Here is a 19,634-nt window from a genome sequence, read left to right on the forward strand (position 1 = left end):
TTGGACAAGTTGAGTGAGTGGACAACTGCACGGCAGGTGAAAATTAATGTGGACAAACAAAGTTATCTGAATGGTGACAGTTTGACAAAGGCAGAGGTGCAACAAGACCTTGGTGTATGTTAGATCTCGTAATTTCCAATGAAAGTCCAAGTCGCGAGATGATGTCAGGTAACCTTTATTGCAGCTTTTAGGTAAATGAGCCTGTGGTACAGTTCGAAATTAGCAGGTATGATGTGGGTATCATGGAGTCATGGTGGTATGGGGATTAGGACAAGGAGCTAAATATCACAACAATACACATCCTATTGAAAAGACAGGCAGGTGGGCAGAGGGGGAGGGGTTGCCTTGTTAGTAAAAAAAATTGAATTAAATCAATAGCAATCTGATCAGATGGTGTCAAACCTGTGTGGGGAGAGTTGAGGAACTGCAAAGGTTTAAAAAAAACCTAAAAGGACGCCTCCAAACAATAGCCAAGAGCTGGGGCATTAGATACACCGGGGATAGAAAAGATGTGGAGGAAAGGCAAAGTTACAGTGATCATGGGGGATTTCAATATCCAGGTAGGCTGGGAAAACCAGGTTGGTAGTGGATTGCAAGCTTTGGAATTTGTGGAATGACTACAGGATTGCTTTTTGGAGCAGCTTGTGGTGGAGCCCACTAGGGAACAGGCAAAACTGGATTTAGCGTTGTGCAGTGAGGTAGACTTGATAAGGGAGCTTAAGGTGAAGGAACCCTTAGGAGGCAGTGATCATTATATGATTGAATTTACTCTGCAATTTGAGAGGGAGAAGATAGAATCAGAGGTAATGGTATTTCAGCTGAATAAAGGCAACTACAGAGGCATGAGGGAGGAGCTGGGTAGAATTGACTGGGAGAGGAGCCTAGCAGGAAAGACAGTGGGACAGCAATGGCAGGGGTTTCTGAGAGTAATTCAGGAGACACAGCAGCGATTCATCCTGAGGAAAAAGAAGCAACTGTGGCTGACTAGGGAAGTCAGAGATAGCATAAAATCAAAAGAGAAAGCATATAATGTGGCAAAGGGCAGTGGGAAACCAGGGGATTGGGAAGCTTACAAAGACCAACAGAGGGCAACAAAGATAAATAAGGAGGGAGAAGATTAAATATGAGGGTAAGCTAACCAGTAATATAAAGGAAACATTGCAAGAGTTTCTTCAGATATATGAAAGCAAAAGAGAGGCAAAAGTGGACATTGGACCACTGGAAAATGATGCTGGAGAAGTAGTAATGGGAGCAAAGAAATGGCTGAGGAACTGAATAAGTGCTTTGTGTCAGTTTTCATTGTGGAAGACAAGTACTATCCAAAAATTTGAGAGTCGGCAGGGCATAGAGGAGTACAGCAACCGTCACCAAGGAGAAGGTGCTAGAAAAACTGCAAGTGGATAAATCACCTGGACCAGATGGACTACACCCAGAGTTCTGAAGGAGATAGCTGAAGAGTGTGTGCAGCCTTTATAGTAGTGATCTTTAAGGTATCACTGTAGTAAGGAGAGTCCCAGAGGACTGAAAACCTTTAATGTAAACCCCCATTTAAGAAGGGAGTAAGGCAAAAAATGAGAAATTATAGGCCAATTAGCCTGACCTCAGTCATTGGTAAGATTTTGGAGTCCATGGTGAAGGATAAGATTTCTGAATACTTGGAAGTGTACGGTAAAATAGGGCAAAGTCAGCTTGGTTTCATCAAGGGGAGGTCATGCCTGACAAATTTGCTAGAAATCTTTGAGGAGGTAATGAGCAGGTTAGACCAAGGAGAGGCAATGGATGTTATCTACCTGACTTCCAGAAGGCCTTTGATAAGGTGCCGCACAGGATGCTTCTGAGTAAGATAACGGCCCATGGTGTTAGAGGCAAGGTATAAGCATCGATAGATTGGCTGTCTGGCAGAAAGCAGAGAGTAGGGATAAAAGACTTCATCTGAAGATGGAAGCCAGTGACGAGCAGTGTTCCACAAGGGTCAGTGTTGGGAGCACAATTTTTCACTTCATACATTAATGATCTGGATGTAGGAAATGAGGGCATTCTGGCAAAGTCTGAAGCTGATACAAAGATAGATGGAGGGGCAGGTAGTATTAAGGAAGCAGGGAGGCTGCAGAAAGATTTAGACTGGTTAAGAGAGTGGGCAAAGAAGTGGCAGATGAAATACAACATGGGAAAGTGTGAGGTCATGCACCTTGGTAGGAAGAGTAGAGGCATGGACTATTTTCTAAATGGGAAGAAAATTCAGAAATCTGAAGTGCAAAGGAACTTGGGAGTTCTAGTCCAGGATTCTCTCAAGGTAAACTTGCAGGTTGAATCAATAGTTAGGAAGGCAAATGCAATGTTGTCATTTATCTCGAGGACTAGAATGTAAAAGCAGGGATGTACTTCTAAGGCTTTATAAAGCTCATTATCAGACCACATTTAAAGTATTGAGTAATTTTGTGCTGCATACCCCTGGAACGGGTCCAGAAGAAGTTCACAAAAATGATCCCAGGATTGAAAGGCTCAACATATGAGGAACATTTGAAGACTCTGGGATATTATTCAATGGAGTTTAGAAGGATGAGGGGGGATCTGACTGGAACTCTCAGAATACTGAACGGCTTGGACAGAGTGGATATTGGGAAGAGATGTTTCCATTGGCAAAAGGCAATGACCCAAGGGCACAGCCTTAGAGTAAAGGCAAGTCCCTTTAGAATGGAGGTAGGAGAAACGTCTTTAGCCAGAGGGTGGTGAATCTGTGGAATTCATTGCCACAGAAGGCTGTGGAGTCCGGGTCATTGCATATATTTCAAACAGAGATAGATAGGTTCTTGATTGTTAAAGGGATCAAAAGTTATGGGGAGAAAGGTTTTTCACCGCATTTTCTCACTATCAGGCAGAGCAGACTTGATGGGCCGAATGGCTTATTTCTGCTCCTATGTCTTATGGTCTTTATTTTCAATACAGCTTCAATTCTCCAGAGCAATAAAAAGTGTAGCTTATTTAACACAACATAAGGTCAAAGCGCACGCACAGATCACTACGCCCCCCCCACCACGTTGTTTACTATTGGCCAGCAGCAATGAGTTGTTGCTTTGTAAATGCATTGTTTTGTCCTTAACCTGAAGGAAGTACTGCACACTCAGCAGTTTCAATGTATTTCCAAGTAAGCTAATCGTATCACTGAATGACAAAGAGATGGACAGGCTTGTGGTCTACCCCCCAGTCCTACATGACGTTACCAGAATCTCTTATCTCCCTGTAATGATGTGGAGGCTGATTTTACTGTCTGAAACTGGTTTGAATCTTTTCCTCTAAAGCTTTTATGTTTTTCATATATAAGTTGATCTGTAATTACTTTGACATCTATAATCTATGATTATTTGAAAAATCTTAACTAAAACCTACTATTAGTATTCTAACAGATTGATTAAATAATTTGAGAGATTCACAAATTAAATGTCTTATCTGTGCCTTATGCATAAGCAATAACAGCTGCACATTCTATCTCAGTCCAGTAAACTTGGGCCTACAGAGTTACTGTTGTTCCGCTAGTAAAGACCACATAAAGCAAATATTTTCCCAAGGTCTCTAACTAATGTCAGCCATATTCTTCTGCATTGGCTATGGGCAGCTGTCAGCCATTTTGTGCTGCTTAGTCATGGGCAGGCCTAAGAGGTTGAGGGGTGACCTTAGAGGTTTATAAAATCATGAGGGGCATAGATAAGGTGAGTAGCAAAGGTTTTTTTTTCCCTGAGGTGGAGGAGTTCAAAACTAGGGGGCATATTTTTAAGGTGAGAAGAGAAAGATTTGAAAAGAACATGAGGGGGACTTTTTTTTTAAAAGACTGGTTAGTTTGTGGAATGAACTGTCAGAGGAAGTGATAGATGCTGGTACAGTTACAACATTTAAAACACATTTTGATAAGTACATGAATCAGAAAGGTTTGGAGGAATATGGGCCAAACAAGGCAGATGGGGCTAGTTTAGTTTGGGAGCATGGTTGATGTGAACCAGTTGGAGTGCAGGCTCTGTTTCCATGATGTATGACTCTGACTCTAAATGTTGGATCAGCTATGATCCTGGTGAATGGCACAGCAGGCTTGAGCAGCTTATTACTGTTCTTACTTATGGTCGAAACTGTTGATGTGACATCAGCCATTGTACGATCGCAGCTTGTGGTAATTCCTGGAATGAAAGCTGGCTTGCTAGATTAAATGTTTAATTGTTTAGTTAAATCATAAGGCTGCAGATGTTTCTTACAACAAAACACAAAAGAAAGAAAGCAAGCAAACCAAGCTCTTTCTCTCACTTTGTGTGTGTGTGTTTTCTAGTTAAAAAGATCTTAACAAAATGTCAATCCAAAATTTCAACCTGTTTCCCAATACAATCCGCTACGCAGATTCAAATCCAGGAAAATTTTCCATTCTAGCACTTTAGAGACTCTGGACTCAACATTGAGTTCAATAGTCTAGGTTAGAGTGGTGCTGGAAAAGCACAGCAGGTCAGGCAGCATCTGAGGAGCAGGAATATCGACATTTCGGGCAAAAGTCCTTCATCAGGAATAGAGGCAGGGAGCCTGCAGAGTGGAGAGATAAATGAGGGGGTGGGGAGAAAGTAGCAGAGAGTACAATAGATGATTGGGGGTAGGGATGGAGATGATAGGTCAGAGAGGAGGGTGGGGGAAGGTAGCAAAGAGTACAATGGGTGAATGGGTGTGGGAATGAAGGTAATAGGTCAGAGAGGAGGGTGGAGTGGATAGGTGGAAAGGAAGATAGGCAGGTAGGACAAGTCATGAGGGCGGTGCTGAGCTGGAAGGCTGGAGCTGGGGTGAGGTAGGGGCAAGCAGATTCTGAACTCTGTCCCCATTTTGTTTCCCCTGACTTTCACCTTCACTGTCCAGTATTCATAACTTGTTTTTGGCAGAGTTACATAGAACAGTACAGCATAGGAAAAGGACCTACAGCCCATGATACCTTTTTAAAACCATTTCCATCTGCCTCTATATGGTCTGGATCCCTCTATTCTCAGCCTATTCATGTCAGTCTAAATGCCTGTTAAATGGTGCTGTTGTGTCTGCTTCTACCACCGCCCCTTGCAGCATGTTCCACGTACCTATCATACTGTTTAAAAAAAATCTTTCCTGACTCATCTCCTTTAAAGTTTCCCCCCTCACTGTAAACCTATGCCCCAAGAATTTTACATTTCTACCCTATCCATGCTTCTATCCCCTCAGCCTCAGACACTCAACCAAAAGCCAAGTTTGTCCAACCTCTCCTTATAGCTAATATGCTCCAATCCAGGCAGCGTCCTGCTAAAGTTCCTTTCTACCCTCACTAAAGCCTCCACATGCTTCCTGTGGCAATCAGAGCAGCACACGTTGATCCAAATATGGGCTAACTGAACTCTTATACAGCTACAGAGCTGAGAATGTGTTGCTGGAAAAGCGCAGCAGGTCAGGCAGCATCCAAGGAACAGGAGAATCGACGTTTCGGGCATCAGCCCTTCTTCAGGAATGAGGAAAGTGTGTCCAGCAGGCTAAGTCCTTTTATCTAATTGACACTTTCAGGGAGCTATGGTCTTGCATGTTGAGTTCTGTCTGTATATCAATGCTCCCAAGGGGCATTTACTGTGTAGTTTCCTCTTCTATTTGAATTCCCAAAATCCATCACCTTTATACTTGTCTAGATTAAACACTATCTGCCATTTGTCTTTCCAACTGATCTGTATCCTGCTGCATCCTTTGACAACCTTCCTCGCTATCCACAACTCCACCAATTTTTGTAGTGTCTGCAAACATATTAATTATATATATACAACAGAGGTTCCACTACTGATCCTTGCAAAGCATCACTAGTCACAGACCTCCAGTCAGAAAAATACCCCTCCAAGACAATTTTGTATCCAATTTACCAATTCACTATGGATCCCATGTGATTTATGATAGTCTGGTCCAGAAGATCGAGGCACCTTGATGCTTTAGTAAAATCCATGTAGACAACATCCACTGCCCTGCCCTCATCAATCATCTTTGTCACTTCCTCAAAAAAATTCAATCAAGTTTATGTTAGAAGACTTCCCCTGCACAAAACCATGCACAAAACATTATCCCCAAAAAGTCATTTTGTTCCCAAATGCAAGTACATCCAGTCACTAAGAATATTCTCCAATAACCTCCCTGTCACTGATGTAAGGCTCAGCTGCTTATAATTTCCTGGATTATCCCTGACATTTTAAACAAAGGAACAACATTGTCTATTCTCCAGGTTCTGGGACCTCGCCTGTGATTTGAAGATCTCTGTCAAGGCCCCAGCAATTTCCTGTTCTGAGGAAGGGTAACTCGACCAGAAACGTTAACTGTTTTCTCTCCACAGATGCTGCCAGATCTGCTGAGCTTTTTCATCAATTTCTGTTTGTTGTTTATGATTTACAGCATCAGCAGTTATTTTGGTTTATACCCAGCAATCTCTCCCTTGTTTCCCTCGATCCCTTCATGCCCTGAGGATTTCTTTAGCTTAATGTTTCTCACGGCACCAAACACCACCTCCCTCTTAATATTGAGATGCCCCAAAATATCAAAGTTACCAACGCGAGGTATTCATTAAGGACTTCATCCACGTCCTCTGGCTCCACACACACATTCCCTGCTTTGTCCTTGAGTGAACTGTCCTTTCCCTAGCTATCCTTGCGCTCCTAATGTATACAATGGCTACTTGCTGAGGAGAGTTCATGGCTCCTTTCAGCCCTCCTAACTCCATTTTTAAGTTCTTTCTGCCCTCACATTCTTCACTGGTCTCGTCTCATTTCAGTTTCCTAAACCTCACCATGGCTTCCTTTTTCCTTTTCCATTTCAACTAAACTTTCAATATCTCTTGTCATCCAGAATTCCTGAACCTTGCCATCCTTCTCATTCAGGAGAAAGTGAGGACTGCAGATGCTGGAGATCAGAGCTGAAAATGTGTTGCTGGAAAAGCACAGCAGGTCAGGCAGCATCCAAGGAGCAGGAGAATCGACGTTTTGGGCATGAGCCCTTCCTGAAGAAGGGCTCATGCCCGAAACGTCGATTCTTCTGCTCCTTGGATGCTGCCTGACCTGCTGTGCTTTTCCAGCAACACATTTTCAGCATCCTTCTCTTTCACCCTAACAGGAATATGCTGGTCCTGAACTCTGATTAATTGGCCTTTAAAAGACTCCTGCATGTCAGGTGTGGATTTACCCTCAAACAGCAGCCCACAATCTCTTTTCCCCAGTTTTTGTCTTATACTGTTGTAATTAGTCTTCTCCCATTCTAGCACATCTGATGTATATTCTGCTACTAATGTCCAGACGCGATTGAAATGATTGTAACAAGGTCAGTCAGATAGAACTCCTAGAATGAGCTCCCTGATTTGGACCTGTTAATCTGGTCTAATCAGGGAGCTCTGGCTGACATAAAAAGGGGTGCGTGAGTTTTGCCTGACAGAGGCAGGACTGTCCATTTGTAAATTAAAGGGTGACTTGATGATGGGATACCAGCCTCTGGAGTTATTTGAGGTGATGCTTGATTCACTTGACTCTACCATTGAGTACTGGGTATGGCACATGGAAAGAATGACTTATTTTTTCCAGGCACGTGACATTGGGACAGACAAAAAAAATCTCCTGATGCCTGAAAAAGCTGCAGCTCCACAGGCTATTACGAGTCCAACTTTCCTTCAGGTACCCTGATACTTTCAAGCATTGATGGACATATTTAAGAAATATTATGACCCCAAGACTCATGTAATTCTGTGACGCTACCACTTTTAATTAACCATTCAAGAACCAGGTGTGTCCATATCAGGATTTTTGATTAGATTAAGAATACTGGCAGAAGACTGAATTTGGTTTAACCCTTAATGAGATTCTGAGAGACTGTTTGCTGGGTGGGATTAATGATGTGACCATGCAGAAAAGGCTGCTAATTGAAGCCAAACTGGACTTCAAACAGACACTGCAACTGGAGCATACATGTTGTAGCGTATTCTGATGGAAGTGAATACCCCTGCCAGCCCAACTAAGGTTGGGGAATACCACTTGTGTGCAAGCAATTGCTTAGCGTCATTCAGAAAGTATCCTGAAAAAAAGGGACTCGAGGTCAGCTCACAGAAAAACCAAAACACAGCCAAACCTTGACCAAATGGTTAAAATTTTCTTCAAGATCTGGGCCAACAAGACATTGTAGTTGTTGCTGATAGGCAGACTCAAGATAGCAAAAGGGTCCTACTTGACCTAAATTGAATAAGTGATCTCATAGGCCTGTGCCTCGGCAGTATCCAGGAGAGTTCATACCCTGGACTGTCCACCTACATCTGGTTTGGAGCAGTTAATTTGCAACATCCAAATCAGAACCAATCAAAATAAACATCTGGTTAAATGGTCACTGGCTTCTAATGGCAGTTGATATTGATGGGTCTGTATCAGTGTTTGCAGAGCCAGTCTTTAATAAGATTTGCTCTGGAGTCTAGCCCTTAACTTTTTGCAAGACCTCGGCTAGACTGAGAGTCTATAACAGGGAACCTTTACTGATTAAGAGTACAACTTCAGTTCTGATATCTTATGAGAAGCAGCTAGTTTAGTTCCCACTGAATGTAGAAAAAGGCTTAGGCCCAAGCTTGATGGTTGAGATTCATCTAAATTGGCTCAACATTTTGCAAATTGGAAATGGCTGCCCAAGTGAAGTTATAATTAAATACCCAGAAATTCTCCAGAAGGTGTAGGGACCATCAGAGGAGCCAAACACACTCTGCATGTTGACCAGGAAGCAATTCCATGGTTCTGTAAGGCCTGGCCAGTGCCATTTGCCTTATGTACAAAAGTAGAGGCAGAAATGAGGAAGCTGGAAAGAGCAGGAATCGTCAAACCAGTCCAGTTTGTGGAATGGACAGCACCAGTCATACTGATTGTGAAGCCTGACTGGTTGGTTCACCTTTTGTGGGGATTTTAAACAGACAGTAAATCACTTTTCACAGCTGGAAAATAAACCCAAACCCCTGCATAGAGGATTTATATGTAAAGGTGGTAGGGGTGGAGGTCTTTCCTTCATGAAACTGGCCATGAGTCAGGCTTATTTGCATTTAGACCAGGATTAGATAACTTGTTGGGCTGAAGGGCCTGTTTCCACACTAAGTCCACACTGACCTGCCGAAGTGCGACCCACCCAGACCCATTTAGCATAGCCAGTTCACCTAACCTGTACATTTTTGGACTGTGGGAGGAAACCAGAACACCTGGAAGAAACCCACGCAGACACGAGGAGAATGTGCAAACTCCACACAGTCAGTCTGAGGTGGGAATTGAACCCAGGTCTCTGGCGCTGTGAGGCAGCAGTGCTAACCACTGTGCCACCCACAGATTCCCAGCAATATGCTATAATTATTACCAATAAGGGCTTGTACCAATAGATGAGACTGAATAGGCTGATACATGGCAATTTTTCAACAGACAATGGAGAACATTTTGTAACGTCTACCTCAGTTGCCATTTATCTACATAACATTCTGATAACGGAGAAAACTGGAATGAGCTGCCAGAGGAAGTGGCTATCCATACCCCTCATGATTTTATAAACCTGTATAAGGTCACCTCTCAGCCTCTGATGTGCCAGGGAAAACCTCTCCCTATAGCTCAAATCCTCCAACCCTGGCAACATCCTTGTAAATCTTTTCTAAACCCTTTCAAGTTTAATAACATCATTCCAGCAGCAGGGAAGACCAGAATTGAACACAATATTCTAAAAGTGGCCTAACCAATGTCCTGTACAGCCGCAACATGACCTCCCAACTCCTATACTCAATGCACTGATCAATAAAGGCAAGCATACCAAATCCTGTCTACTCGAGTTCACAGGTGGTCCAATGGAGAGGAACTAGGCGAAAGTGAGGACTGCAGATGCTGGAGACCAGAGTCAAGATTAGAGTAGTGACTAGGAAAGCACAGCAGGATGAGGCAGCATCCGAGGAGCAAAAATAAAATCAATGTTTCAGGCAAAAGCCCTTCCTAATGAAGGGCTCTTGCCTGAAACATCGATTTTCCTGCTCCTTGGATGCTGTCTGACCTGCTGTGCTTTTACAGCACCACTCTAATCTTGACAATGGAGAGGAACACCCAATATACTTTCCGCATCCAGAACTTTGACTAATAGAGAACGTAAGTATTTTTAGATTGAGAAAGAATGGTTGGCAGTCATATTTAGAGTCAGGATCCATGACTGTGGAGTTGTCAGCACAAGAACTAGGAAGCAAGTGTAAATGTGAGTGGCTTCTAAGCCTGGATCACGTCCACTTCATCTGCTTCTGTTTTTCTCTCCCTGTTTCTCTTCCTATCTTATTTTTATGTACCTTTCATTGAAGAACTCAGGAACTTGTGGTGACAGCATTGGCAATCACAAACTCTTGGCGCTGGTGTCAGAGAGAGTTTGGGTCTGTCAACAAGGCACTCTTAGTGCCAACTCATGGCTGCTGTGGCAAAGGTGAGTTCAGGCACTGTACAAGACCCTGCAGCATCAGCAAGGTGGATCGGAAGCGGACTCATGGTGGCAGCTGGGGTACCTGGTGGCATCGGTGACGTTGTCATTGGTGAGGGTCCAGTGAGGATGTTGATGGAGCAAGATGCTGCTGACATACGGTGCCTTTTGTTCCAGCAGGTGGTGGCATGGCAAAGGGACTCAGGCCTGGCCAATGGCAGAGCATTTAACACGCAGGATTGTAAAGTTGTACAATTCTTTCTTTATTCTTTTGCTTTTATATTTGATGTTTTGGTTTATTTTTCTGTGTTTAAAGACGTGCCTGGAGAGTGGCAACACCACACAACACTTTTCACTAGTTTGTAACAAAATAACTAAATCAAATTCCAGGTCAAAATGGGTACTGGCAACATCAATTGGTATTTAAAATTCTACTTCTTTAAATTTCCAACAATTAAAACCTGAAGGTTGCAATTCCATACTTAATGAATTTTCAATACAGAGAATTCAACACAATGAAGTTACCACTCAGTTAACACATTGAAATGGATAAGGCTTCACTTCCTGTGTCTATTTCTCACCAACTGCACACTTTGATCCATGGGGTTTAATAGTTGGGTATTGGTTTTAATTTCAGAAGCTTGAAGAGACAAAGGTGTGGAACTTTGAGTAGCTTCTGGAAATCCCTGGGTTCCTTCTCAGCTTTGCTGTCTTCACAAAGAATTCTCACAGTCTGGTTAGCCACTTATGTGCAGCTACAAACACAAGTTAATGCTTGCATTTTCTCATCTCTATATGTTTCACCCATTCAACACAGTCCTCTGATCTTTTGTGTCTAACCAGCTGCCCCTAAATATTTATATTGTTTCATGTTTCTCCTGTCAAATGCCCTAAGAATCTTTTATGTTTCAATAAGGTCACCTCTCATTCTTCTACATTCTAATGAGACAGTCCCAAACTACTCAACCTCTCCTCAAAACAGCTACTCCATATCTGCGGTCAGCTAAATGAACCATCTCTGGCCTGTCCCAATACCAGTCTAACTGTCCTTAGATTAAAGGGCCCAAACCGTTCACTCAAACAAGAGGATGGCCAGAGTCAGGGTAGGGCTGATCAGGGGTACTGGAGGAACTTGCACCTGGAGTCAGAGGAAGTAGGGGAGGACCTTAATGAATTGTTTACTTCAGTATTCACTACTGACAGAGACCTTGACGTTTCTGAGGACAGCATGAAACAGACTGATATACTAGAACAAGTTGATGGTAGGAAGGGGGATGTGCTGAAAATTTTGAAAAACATAAGGATGGATAAATAAACTGGGCCAGATGGAATATACCCAAGGTTACTACAGGAAGCGAGGGAAGAGATTGCTGCAGCTTTGACGATGACCTTTGCACCGTCACTGTTCATTGGAGTAGTGCCAGATGATTGGACGGTGGCAAATATTATTCCCCTGTTCAAGAAAGGTAATAGGAATAATTCTGGGAATTACAGACATCGTATCATCCGTCATTTCCGCCACCTCCAAACGGACCCCACCACCAGGGATATATTTCCCTCCCTCCCCTATCAGCCTTCCGAAAAGACCACTCCCTCCGTGACTCCCTCGTCAGGTCCACACACCCCCACCAACCCAACCTCCACTCCCGGCACCCTCCCTGCAACCGCAAGAAATGCAAGACTTGCGCCCACACCTCCCCCCGTACTTCCCTCCAAGGCCTCAAGGGATCCTTCCATATCCGTCACAAATTCACCTGCACCTCCACACACATCATTTACTGCATCCGCTGCACCCAATGTGGCCTCCTCTATATTGGGGAGACAGGCCACCTACTTGCAGAACGTTTCAGAGAACACCTCTGGGACACCCGGACCAACCAACCCAATCACCCTTGGCTCAACACTTCAACTCCCCCTCCCACTCCACCAAGGACATGCAGGTCCTTGGACTCCTCCATCGCCAGACCATAGCAACACGACGGTTGGAGGAAGAGCGCCTCATCTTCCGCCTAGGAACCCTCCAACCACAAGGGATGAACTCAGATTTCTCCAGTTTCCTCATTTCCCCTCCCTCCACTTTGTCTCAGTCAAATCCCTCGAACTCAGCACAGCCTTCCTAACCTGCAATCTTCTTCCTGACCTCTCCACCCCCAATCCGGCCTATCACCCTCACCTTGACCTCCTTCCACCTATCGCATTTCCAACGCCCCTCCCCCAAGTCCCTCCTACCTTTTATCTTTGCCTGCTGGACACACTTTCCTCATTCCTGAAGAAGGGCTCATGCCCGAAACGTCGATTCTCCTGTTTCTTGGATGCTGCCTGACCTGCTGCGCTTTTCCAGCAACACATTATCAGCTCTGATCTCCAGCAGCTGCAGTCCTCACTTTCTCCTCGAGGAGGAGAGGTAACTTGGTAGAGGTGTACAAGATGATGAGAGGCATAGATAGAGTGGATAGCTAGAGACTTTTTCTCAGGGTAGAAATGTCTATCATATGGGGCGGGGGAGGGGGAGTAATTTTAAGGTAATTGGAGGAGGGTTTAGAGATGTCAGAGGTAGGTTCTTTACACAAAGAATAGTGGGTGCGTGGAATGTACTGCCAGCAGTGGTAGTAGTCATATGCATTAGGGACATTTAAGTGACTCTTGGATAGACACGTGGAAGATAGTACAATGAAGGGTATGTAGGTTAGCCTGATCTGAGCGTAGGATAGAAAGAGAGTACAACACAGAGGACCGAAGGGCCTGTACTGTTCTATACTGTTCTATAACTCATTGTCTTCTATTAGACAATCTGCTATCCATGCTAACATACTAGTTTCCAACACCATGGTCTCTTATTAAGTAGCATCATGTGTGATACTTCTATCAAACATCTTCTGAAAATCCAAATATATTGTCCAGTTTCCTCTTTATCAATCCTGTTTGTTACTCCCACAAAGAATTCTAATAAATTTGCCAGGCATGATTATCCCTTTGTGAAGTCACACTGATGCTGCTTGATCAATACTGTGTTGTTCTAAATACCCTGCTATTACAGCTTTTAGAATAGAGTCTAACGTTTCCTGAACACCACGCTCAATGGTCCTGTCAGTTTCGAGGAGCTGACTGGTGAACTCACCCATGTCTCAAGGGGCATCTTCCCCACGGCTGGACAGACTTCCCATGGAGTTCCTCAGGGCACTTTAGCTCATCCTATTTAACAGACAGAATGCTGCCCCTTTCTCGGGTGCAGGGCTGGAACATCCAAGAGCTGAAAAATGCATTGCGAGAAAAGCGCAGCAGGTCAGGAAGCATCCAAGGAGGAGAATCGATGTTTCGGGCATAAGCCCTTCTTCAGGAATGAGGAAGATGTGCCAAGCAGGCTAAGATAAAAGGTAGGGAGGAGGGGTGTTGGGAATGCGATAGGTGGAAGGAAGTTAAGGTGAGGGTGATAGGCCAGAGAGGGGGTGGGGGTGGGGGTGGAGAGGTCGGGAAGAAGATTGCAGGTCAAGAAGACGGTGCTGAGTCCGAGGGGTGGGACTGAGATAAGGTGGGGGAGGGGAAATGAGGAAGCTGGAGAAATCTACATTCATCTGCTTCCAACTGGTTTGTTGAGCACTCTTCTGTTCATCGATTGGAAGATACTTTAACAAGGTGGAGCACAATTACCTACTCGGGGTTCTGCTAGCATTTAGATTTGGGATGTTCTGACATCTGTACACCACCATGGGAGTATCTGATTAAAGTTAACTGGTTCCTCGCTTCCTGAAAGTGGCAACATTAGTGGATAAGGGTTCAGAAATGATTTACAAGGATGCTGCCAGGGTTGGAGGATTTGAGCTATAGGGAGAGGCTGAACAGGCTGGGGTTATTTTCCCTGGAGTGTCATAGAGGTTTACAAAATTATGAGGGGCATTGAAAGGTAAATAGGCAAAGCCTTTTCCCTGGGGTCGGGGAGTCCAGAACTAGAGGGCATAGGTTTAGGGTGAGAGGGGAAAGATATAAAAGACACCTAAGGGGCAACGTTTTCACACAGAGGGTGGTACGTGTATGGAACGAGCTGCCAGAGGAAGTGGTGGAGGCTGGTACAATTACAGCACTTAAGAGGCATTTGGATGGGTATGTGAATAGGAAGGGTTTGGAAGGATATGAGCCGGGTGCTGGCAAGTGGGACCAGGTTGGACCGAAGGGTTTGTTTCCATGCTGTACATCTCCATGACTCTATAATGTGGTCAAGGCAGCCTATGGTATGCTTGTCTCCATTGACTGGAGTATAAAAACTGGCAAGTCGTGTTGCAGCTGTATGGAGCTTTAGTTAAGCCGCAATTGGGGTATTGTGTACAGCTCTGGTTGCCACACAATCAGAAGGATGTGGAAGCTTTGGAGAGGATGCTGAAAGGGTTTACTAGGCCAGGCCAGAGGGTATTAGCTATGTGAGAATGGACAAACTTGGCTTGTATTCACTTGAGCATCTAAGTTGGATAATTGGAGTCCTTATCCCAAGGTTAAAAAAAAATTATTAGGGGATGTAGGTTTATGGCAAGAGGGAGTAAGTTTAAAGGAGATGTGAGAGGGTTGTTTTTTTTTACCAGAGGGCAGGAAGTGCCTGGAATGCAATGCCAGAGAAGGTGGTGGAGGCGGATACAACAACAACATTTAAGAGCCATCTTAGCAGATTTATAAATCGTGCAGGGAATATAGGGATACAAACTTCTCCATCCTAAAATATAAAACAGAAGCATTGCATCTCAGAAACCATTCTGCAAACTTTCTCCAATGTGTTCAAATTCTGGTGGTGGATTGTGGTGTACAAAACTGTACACAATGCTCCAGCTGAGATCTGACTAGTGTCTGGTATTAGTTCAGCCTCACATCTCATGTAATCTATGTCCTTCTTAATAAAGGCGATAGGGATACATGCAAAGGTCAAGAGGATAGTAAGAAGAAGGGTGTGGAGTGTGACAAGAAAAGGGAAGTTGAGAAGAGGAGAAAAAAAGGAAGGGTTGTAGAGGAAGGCTGAGGCTCAGACACAGTAAACCAGGAGGAGACACGACACTGTGACGTTTATTTTGTTAATTCACAATAACACACAGGTTAAGCTCCAACATTTTTTCATACAATTCTGCATTGAGAATTAATGTGAAGTTACTCAAGGAATCTATTATTCAACACAGAGAGCCCAAGGGTCAGTGCGAAACAAGTCACTCCCCCAGCTCTTCAACATTTAAGGGCAGTCATAGTTTTTGTGAGTGTGTGTACTTTCAGAAGTGTAGTGCGTCCAGCAGCTGTTGTGAATTAGTTTAAGAGGCTAGTACCACATGGACATTCATCGCACCCTTATAATGCTCATGGTAATCACATCTCATTATTAATGTTTGCACATTAAATACAGGTACAGGATGTCAATAATAATGCAAACCAACAATTAAAATACTTTACAGGAGTCACATTTTTGAGCTTAAGTCATAGGGGAGGGAGGGGATGGTGCTGGGCAGGCAGAAATTGACTGAATCAACATCACTATTCAGCCATCACTGAGAGGGCTGAGGTAAGGGGCAACTGTTGCTTGAGAAAGCCCTGGCTGCAGGAGTTTCCTGAACACTCAGGATGACCATGAGTGTAGTGCCATACTATGCCCCTACTCCTGGGTCACCTCGAGTCGGCCTTGTTGACACTGCTTCATTTCCATCCCTTGTTTAAATTAAATGTTTTGACTGTGCAGAGGGTACATGTTAAACACAAGATCAGTAAGAGGCACGATCAGCTTACCAGTGCGATAACATATGTCCATAGTCACTGCTTGTCCATTCAAAACACACAAATCCACAACTGGATTTTGGGTATGATTCTAGTTTAGTAATGGGCGAGACTCAGAATCACACCCACAGTCTGCATATGGTGGGATTACTGTGGAAGCAATAAGAGTCGCCATCATACCCATCGCAACTCACAGCAAACCTGGTACCAGGGGCATAGACCTAGTGATTGGAAATGACCAGTACTTTAGTGTCTGGGCTCAGGTCCATCTCAGACTCAGACAGGTACACAGGGAATGTAATTGCCATGGTTTCCTGATTCTGGACTGCCTTCCTCTAATTCCAGCCATGGTCAGGCCAGCAGAAAGGTTCCTGGGACCGACCAGTTCACCATCAGGTCTGAGCAGTCGTGCAACAGCAAGAAAAGCAAAGAGAGAGAGAGGGAGAGAGAGATAGACAGAGAGAGAGAGAGAGAGAGAGAGAGGGAGAGAGAGAGATAGACAGAGAGAGAGAGAGGGAGAGAGAGAGATAGACAGAGAGAGAGAGAGAGAGAGAGAGACAGAGAGAGAGAGACAGAGAGAGAGAAACAGAGAGAGAGAAACAGAGAGAGAGAAACACAGGCAGATTGATCACTGCAAAAATACTGGGCATCAACACCTGGAGGTATGGGAAGCAGAGACTCGTTGCCATGGGAGATGCTGTAGTGCTGCTATGATGAAAGATACGGTTTCCGGTTGCTAGGATCAGTGTAGTGTTGTTCAGGAACATTCTGTAGCGTTGTCATGATGAACTGTACATTCCAACAAAAAAGGCACATCAAATTCCACTTCCTGTTTGAAAGGAGGAATTCTGTGGGTTTTTCAAACTCTTGGGAGAACAAGGTCCATCGCTGCTTTCTGGCCTCAGACCCAAGCCCTGGAAATGCTCTGCTACCCCAGGTCTGTCACTGCTTTCCAGCTAAAGGTCCAGCCCTTAAATATCTAAACCCTCAATATTTTACAAATCAAAATATTAACTTAGGACCCAACATTTTTAGAAGTATCAGGTTTCACTGGTACTTAGCTCCAAAATCAGTAATGGTCCCCACACAGGGGCCCCTTACCTGGGGAGATGCTGGATCCTGGAGAGACAGTCACCAGACAACTGCTGGTGTCCTGTCAGCTTGTTAAGAGACAGGAGAGGAGGAATGGAGCAAGCTGGGGTGGGGGTGGGGGTTGTCATTGGGTGGAGAGATGTGAGAGGAGAGGAGGAGATGCCAGAGGACAGGGGAAGACACAAAACAGTTTGGGGAGATACAGGATGGGGAGACAGTTGTGGGAGTGTAGAGACAGATTGTAGAGAGAGATGTGGATGGGATCAGGGGAGACAAAGAGGGGGAAGCAGAGAGAGAGAGAGAGAGAGAGAGAAGTTTTGGTTGTGGGCTTTACTCACTGGCACATGAATTTGAATTGTTCTTGTTGGCAGTTTGTTATTAAAGAGGAAAGAGTCCTGAAAGTGCAGGTCCAATCTGATCCTTGGAGCTGTCAGGGAGTCTGGGACCCAGAGCGTTTGGGTTTGAAGGAGCCCAGGAGAGTCTGAACGCCTTTTTTAACACTGGAACCGACTCTCCTGGCAACAGAATCTGCACACGGCACAGTCAGCGAGTTTCCGAGTCCAGGCGGCCGAGCGTCTAAACATTTCTGATATCGCAGCTGGAGCAAAAGGAGGAAGAATTATAGAAAACCATTAGGATAGTTCAACAAAAGGCTTTCACATCAGATGCAACTGGACCAGGCACTTTGTGCATTTCCCCAAATTGCACTGACGCCCACACCTCACTTAATAACCTCGACTCCATGAATCAGCAATCAACCCCCTCCTGACCTTTCCCCCCAACTCCAGCCCTCCCCCACAATGAGACACACACCATCCCATCCCCACCCCATCCCTGGTCTCACTGCACCCTCTCTCCTGTTACCCACCATACTCTGTGCAGTGCCCACCCGTGCCCTCACCCGACTCACCATGCATGCTGCCTGCACAGCCTCTGATAGGCCAGCAGCATTGGGTTCACACCAGAACATGTGACAATCAAACTGATCAGGACCAGCAGCCATGATGAAGGCAAAGGAATGGACATCTCGGCCAACACCCATAAAGGAGAGGAACCGCACTCGGCATTCTGACAGAACCTCTTCACTCTGAGGTAAAATAAAAAATAAATAGTGAAGAGACATAGAGAGAGAGAGAGACAGGGACAGGGACAACAAGCTGATGGAGGAGGAGGAGAAGAATGCACACAGGGCTGTGGCGGGGGGGGGGGGGGGGGGGGATTAAATGGATGGGCACAGTAATGGGGGAAATGCTTTTGGAATGTATGCATCACTGGCTGGGCCCAGCATTTACTGCCCATTCCTAATTGCCCCTTGAGAAGGTGGGGGTGAGCTGCCTTCTTGAACCGCTGCAGTCCATGTGCTGTAGGCAGACCCCACAATGCCCTTAGGGAGGGAATTCCAGAATTTTGACTGAGCAACATTAAAAGAACAAACCAAGATGGCGAGTGGCTTGGAGGGGAATTTGAGTTCTGAGGAAGGGTCACATGACCTGAAACATTAACTCTAATTTCTCTCCACAGATGCTTTAGATTTAGATTCCCTACAGTGTGGAAACAGGTCCTTTGGCCCAACTAGTCCACACCAACCCTCTGAAGAGTAACCCACACAGCCCCATTCCCCCTAACACTACGGGCAATTTAGCATGACCAATTCACCTAACCTGCACATCTTTGAATTGTAGGAGGAAACTGGAGCACCCGGAGGAAACCCACACAGACACGGGGAGAATGTGTGGTTTGCACAGTCGCCCAAGGCTGGAATTGAACCCGGGTTCCTGGTGCTGTGAGGCAGCAGTACTAACCACTGAGCCACCGTGCCGTCAGACCTGCTGAGCTTTTCCAGCAATTTCAGTATTTGTTTCTGATTTACAGCATCCACTGTTCTTTTGACTTTTACTCTGTTTTGTTGCAGGTGATGGTGTTTCCATGAATCTTCTGCCCTTGTCCTTCTGGATGGTGATGGTCTTGGACTCAGGTGATGCTGTGTAGAAGCCTTGGTGAGTTTCTGCAGTGCATCTTGTAGATAGTGCACACTGCTGCTACTCAGTGTCAGTGGTGGAGGGAGTGAATGTTTGTGGATGTGGTGCCAATCAAGCGGGGGCTGCTTTGTCCTGGCTGGTGTCAAGCTTCTTGAATGTTGTTGGAGTTACACCCATCCAGTCAGTGTTCCTGGGGAGTAGGGAATATTCCATCACATTCCAAAACACGCCTTGTGTTTTGTGTGTTGTACATTGTGGACAGGCTCTGGGAGTCAGAACGTGAGTTACTTGCTGCAGTATGCCTAGCCTCTGATGTGCTCGTATTTATTATGCCATATTTATTTGGTTGGTCTAGTTCAATTTCTG

At 44.9% G+C, this 19,634-nt stretch overlaps 1 protein-coding gene across 3 annotated transcripts in view; it reads right to left on the reverse strand.

Moving 5' to 3' along the window:
• Positions 1-15,473: 15,473 nt before the first annotated feature.
• Positions 15,474-19,634, reverse strand: part of apbb1 (amyloid beta (A4) precursor protein-binding, family B, member 1 (Fe65)) — a 136,567-nt gene continuing 132,406 nt past the window's right edge. For all 3 annotated transcript variants that reach the window (XM_072576674.1, XM_072576673.1, XM_072576672.1), the window contains 2 exons: positions 18,200-18,376; positions 15,474-17,887 (listed from right to left, as the gene is read on the reverse strand). In XM_072576674.1, coding sequence (XP_072432775.1) covers positions 17,720-17,887; positions 18,200-18,376 — 345 coding nt within the window. In that variant the 3' untranslated portion in view covers positions 15,474-17,719. The remainder of the gene's footprint in view (positions 17,888-18,199; positions 18,377-19,634) is intronic.

Source organism: Chiloscyllium punctatum, chromosome 9 (assembly GCF_047496795.1).
Source record: "Chiloscyllium punctatum isolate Juve2018m chromosome 9, sChiPun1.3, whole genome shotgun sequence".
Lineage (NCBI taxonomy): Eukaryota > Metazoa > Chordata > Chondrichthyes > Orectolobiformes > Hemiscylliidae > Chiloscyllium > Chiloscyllium punctatum.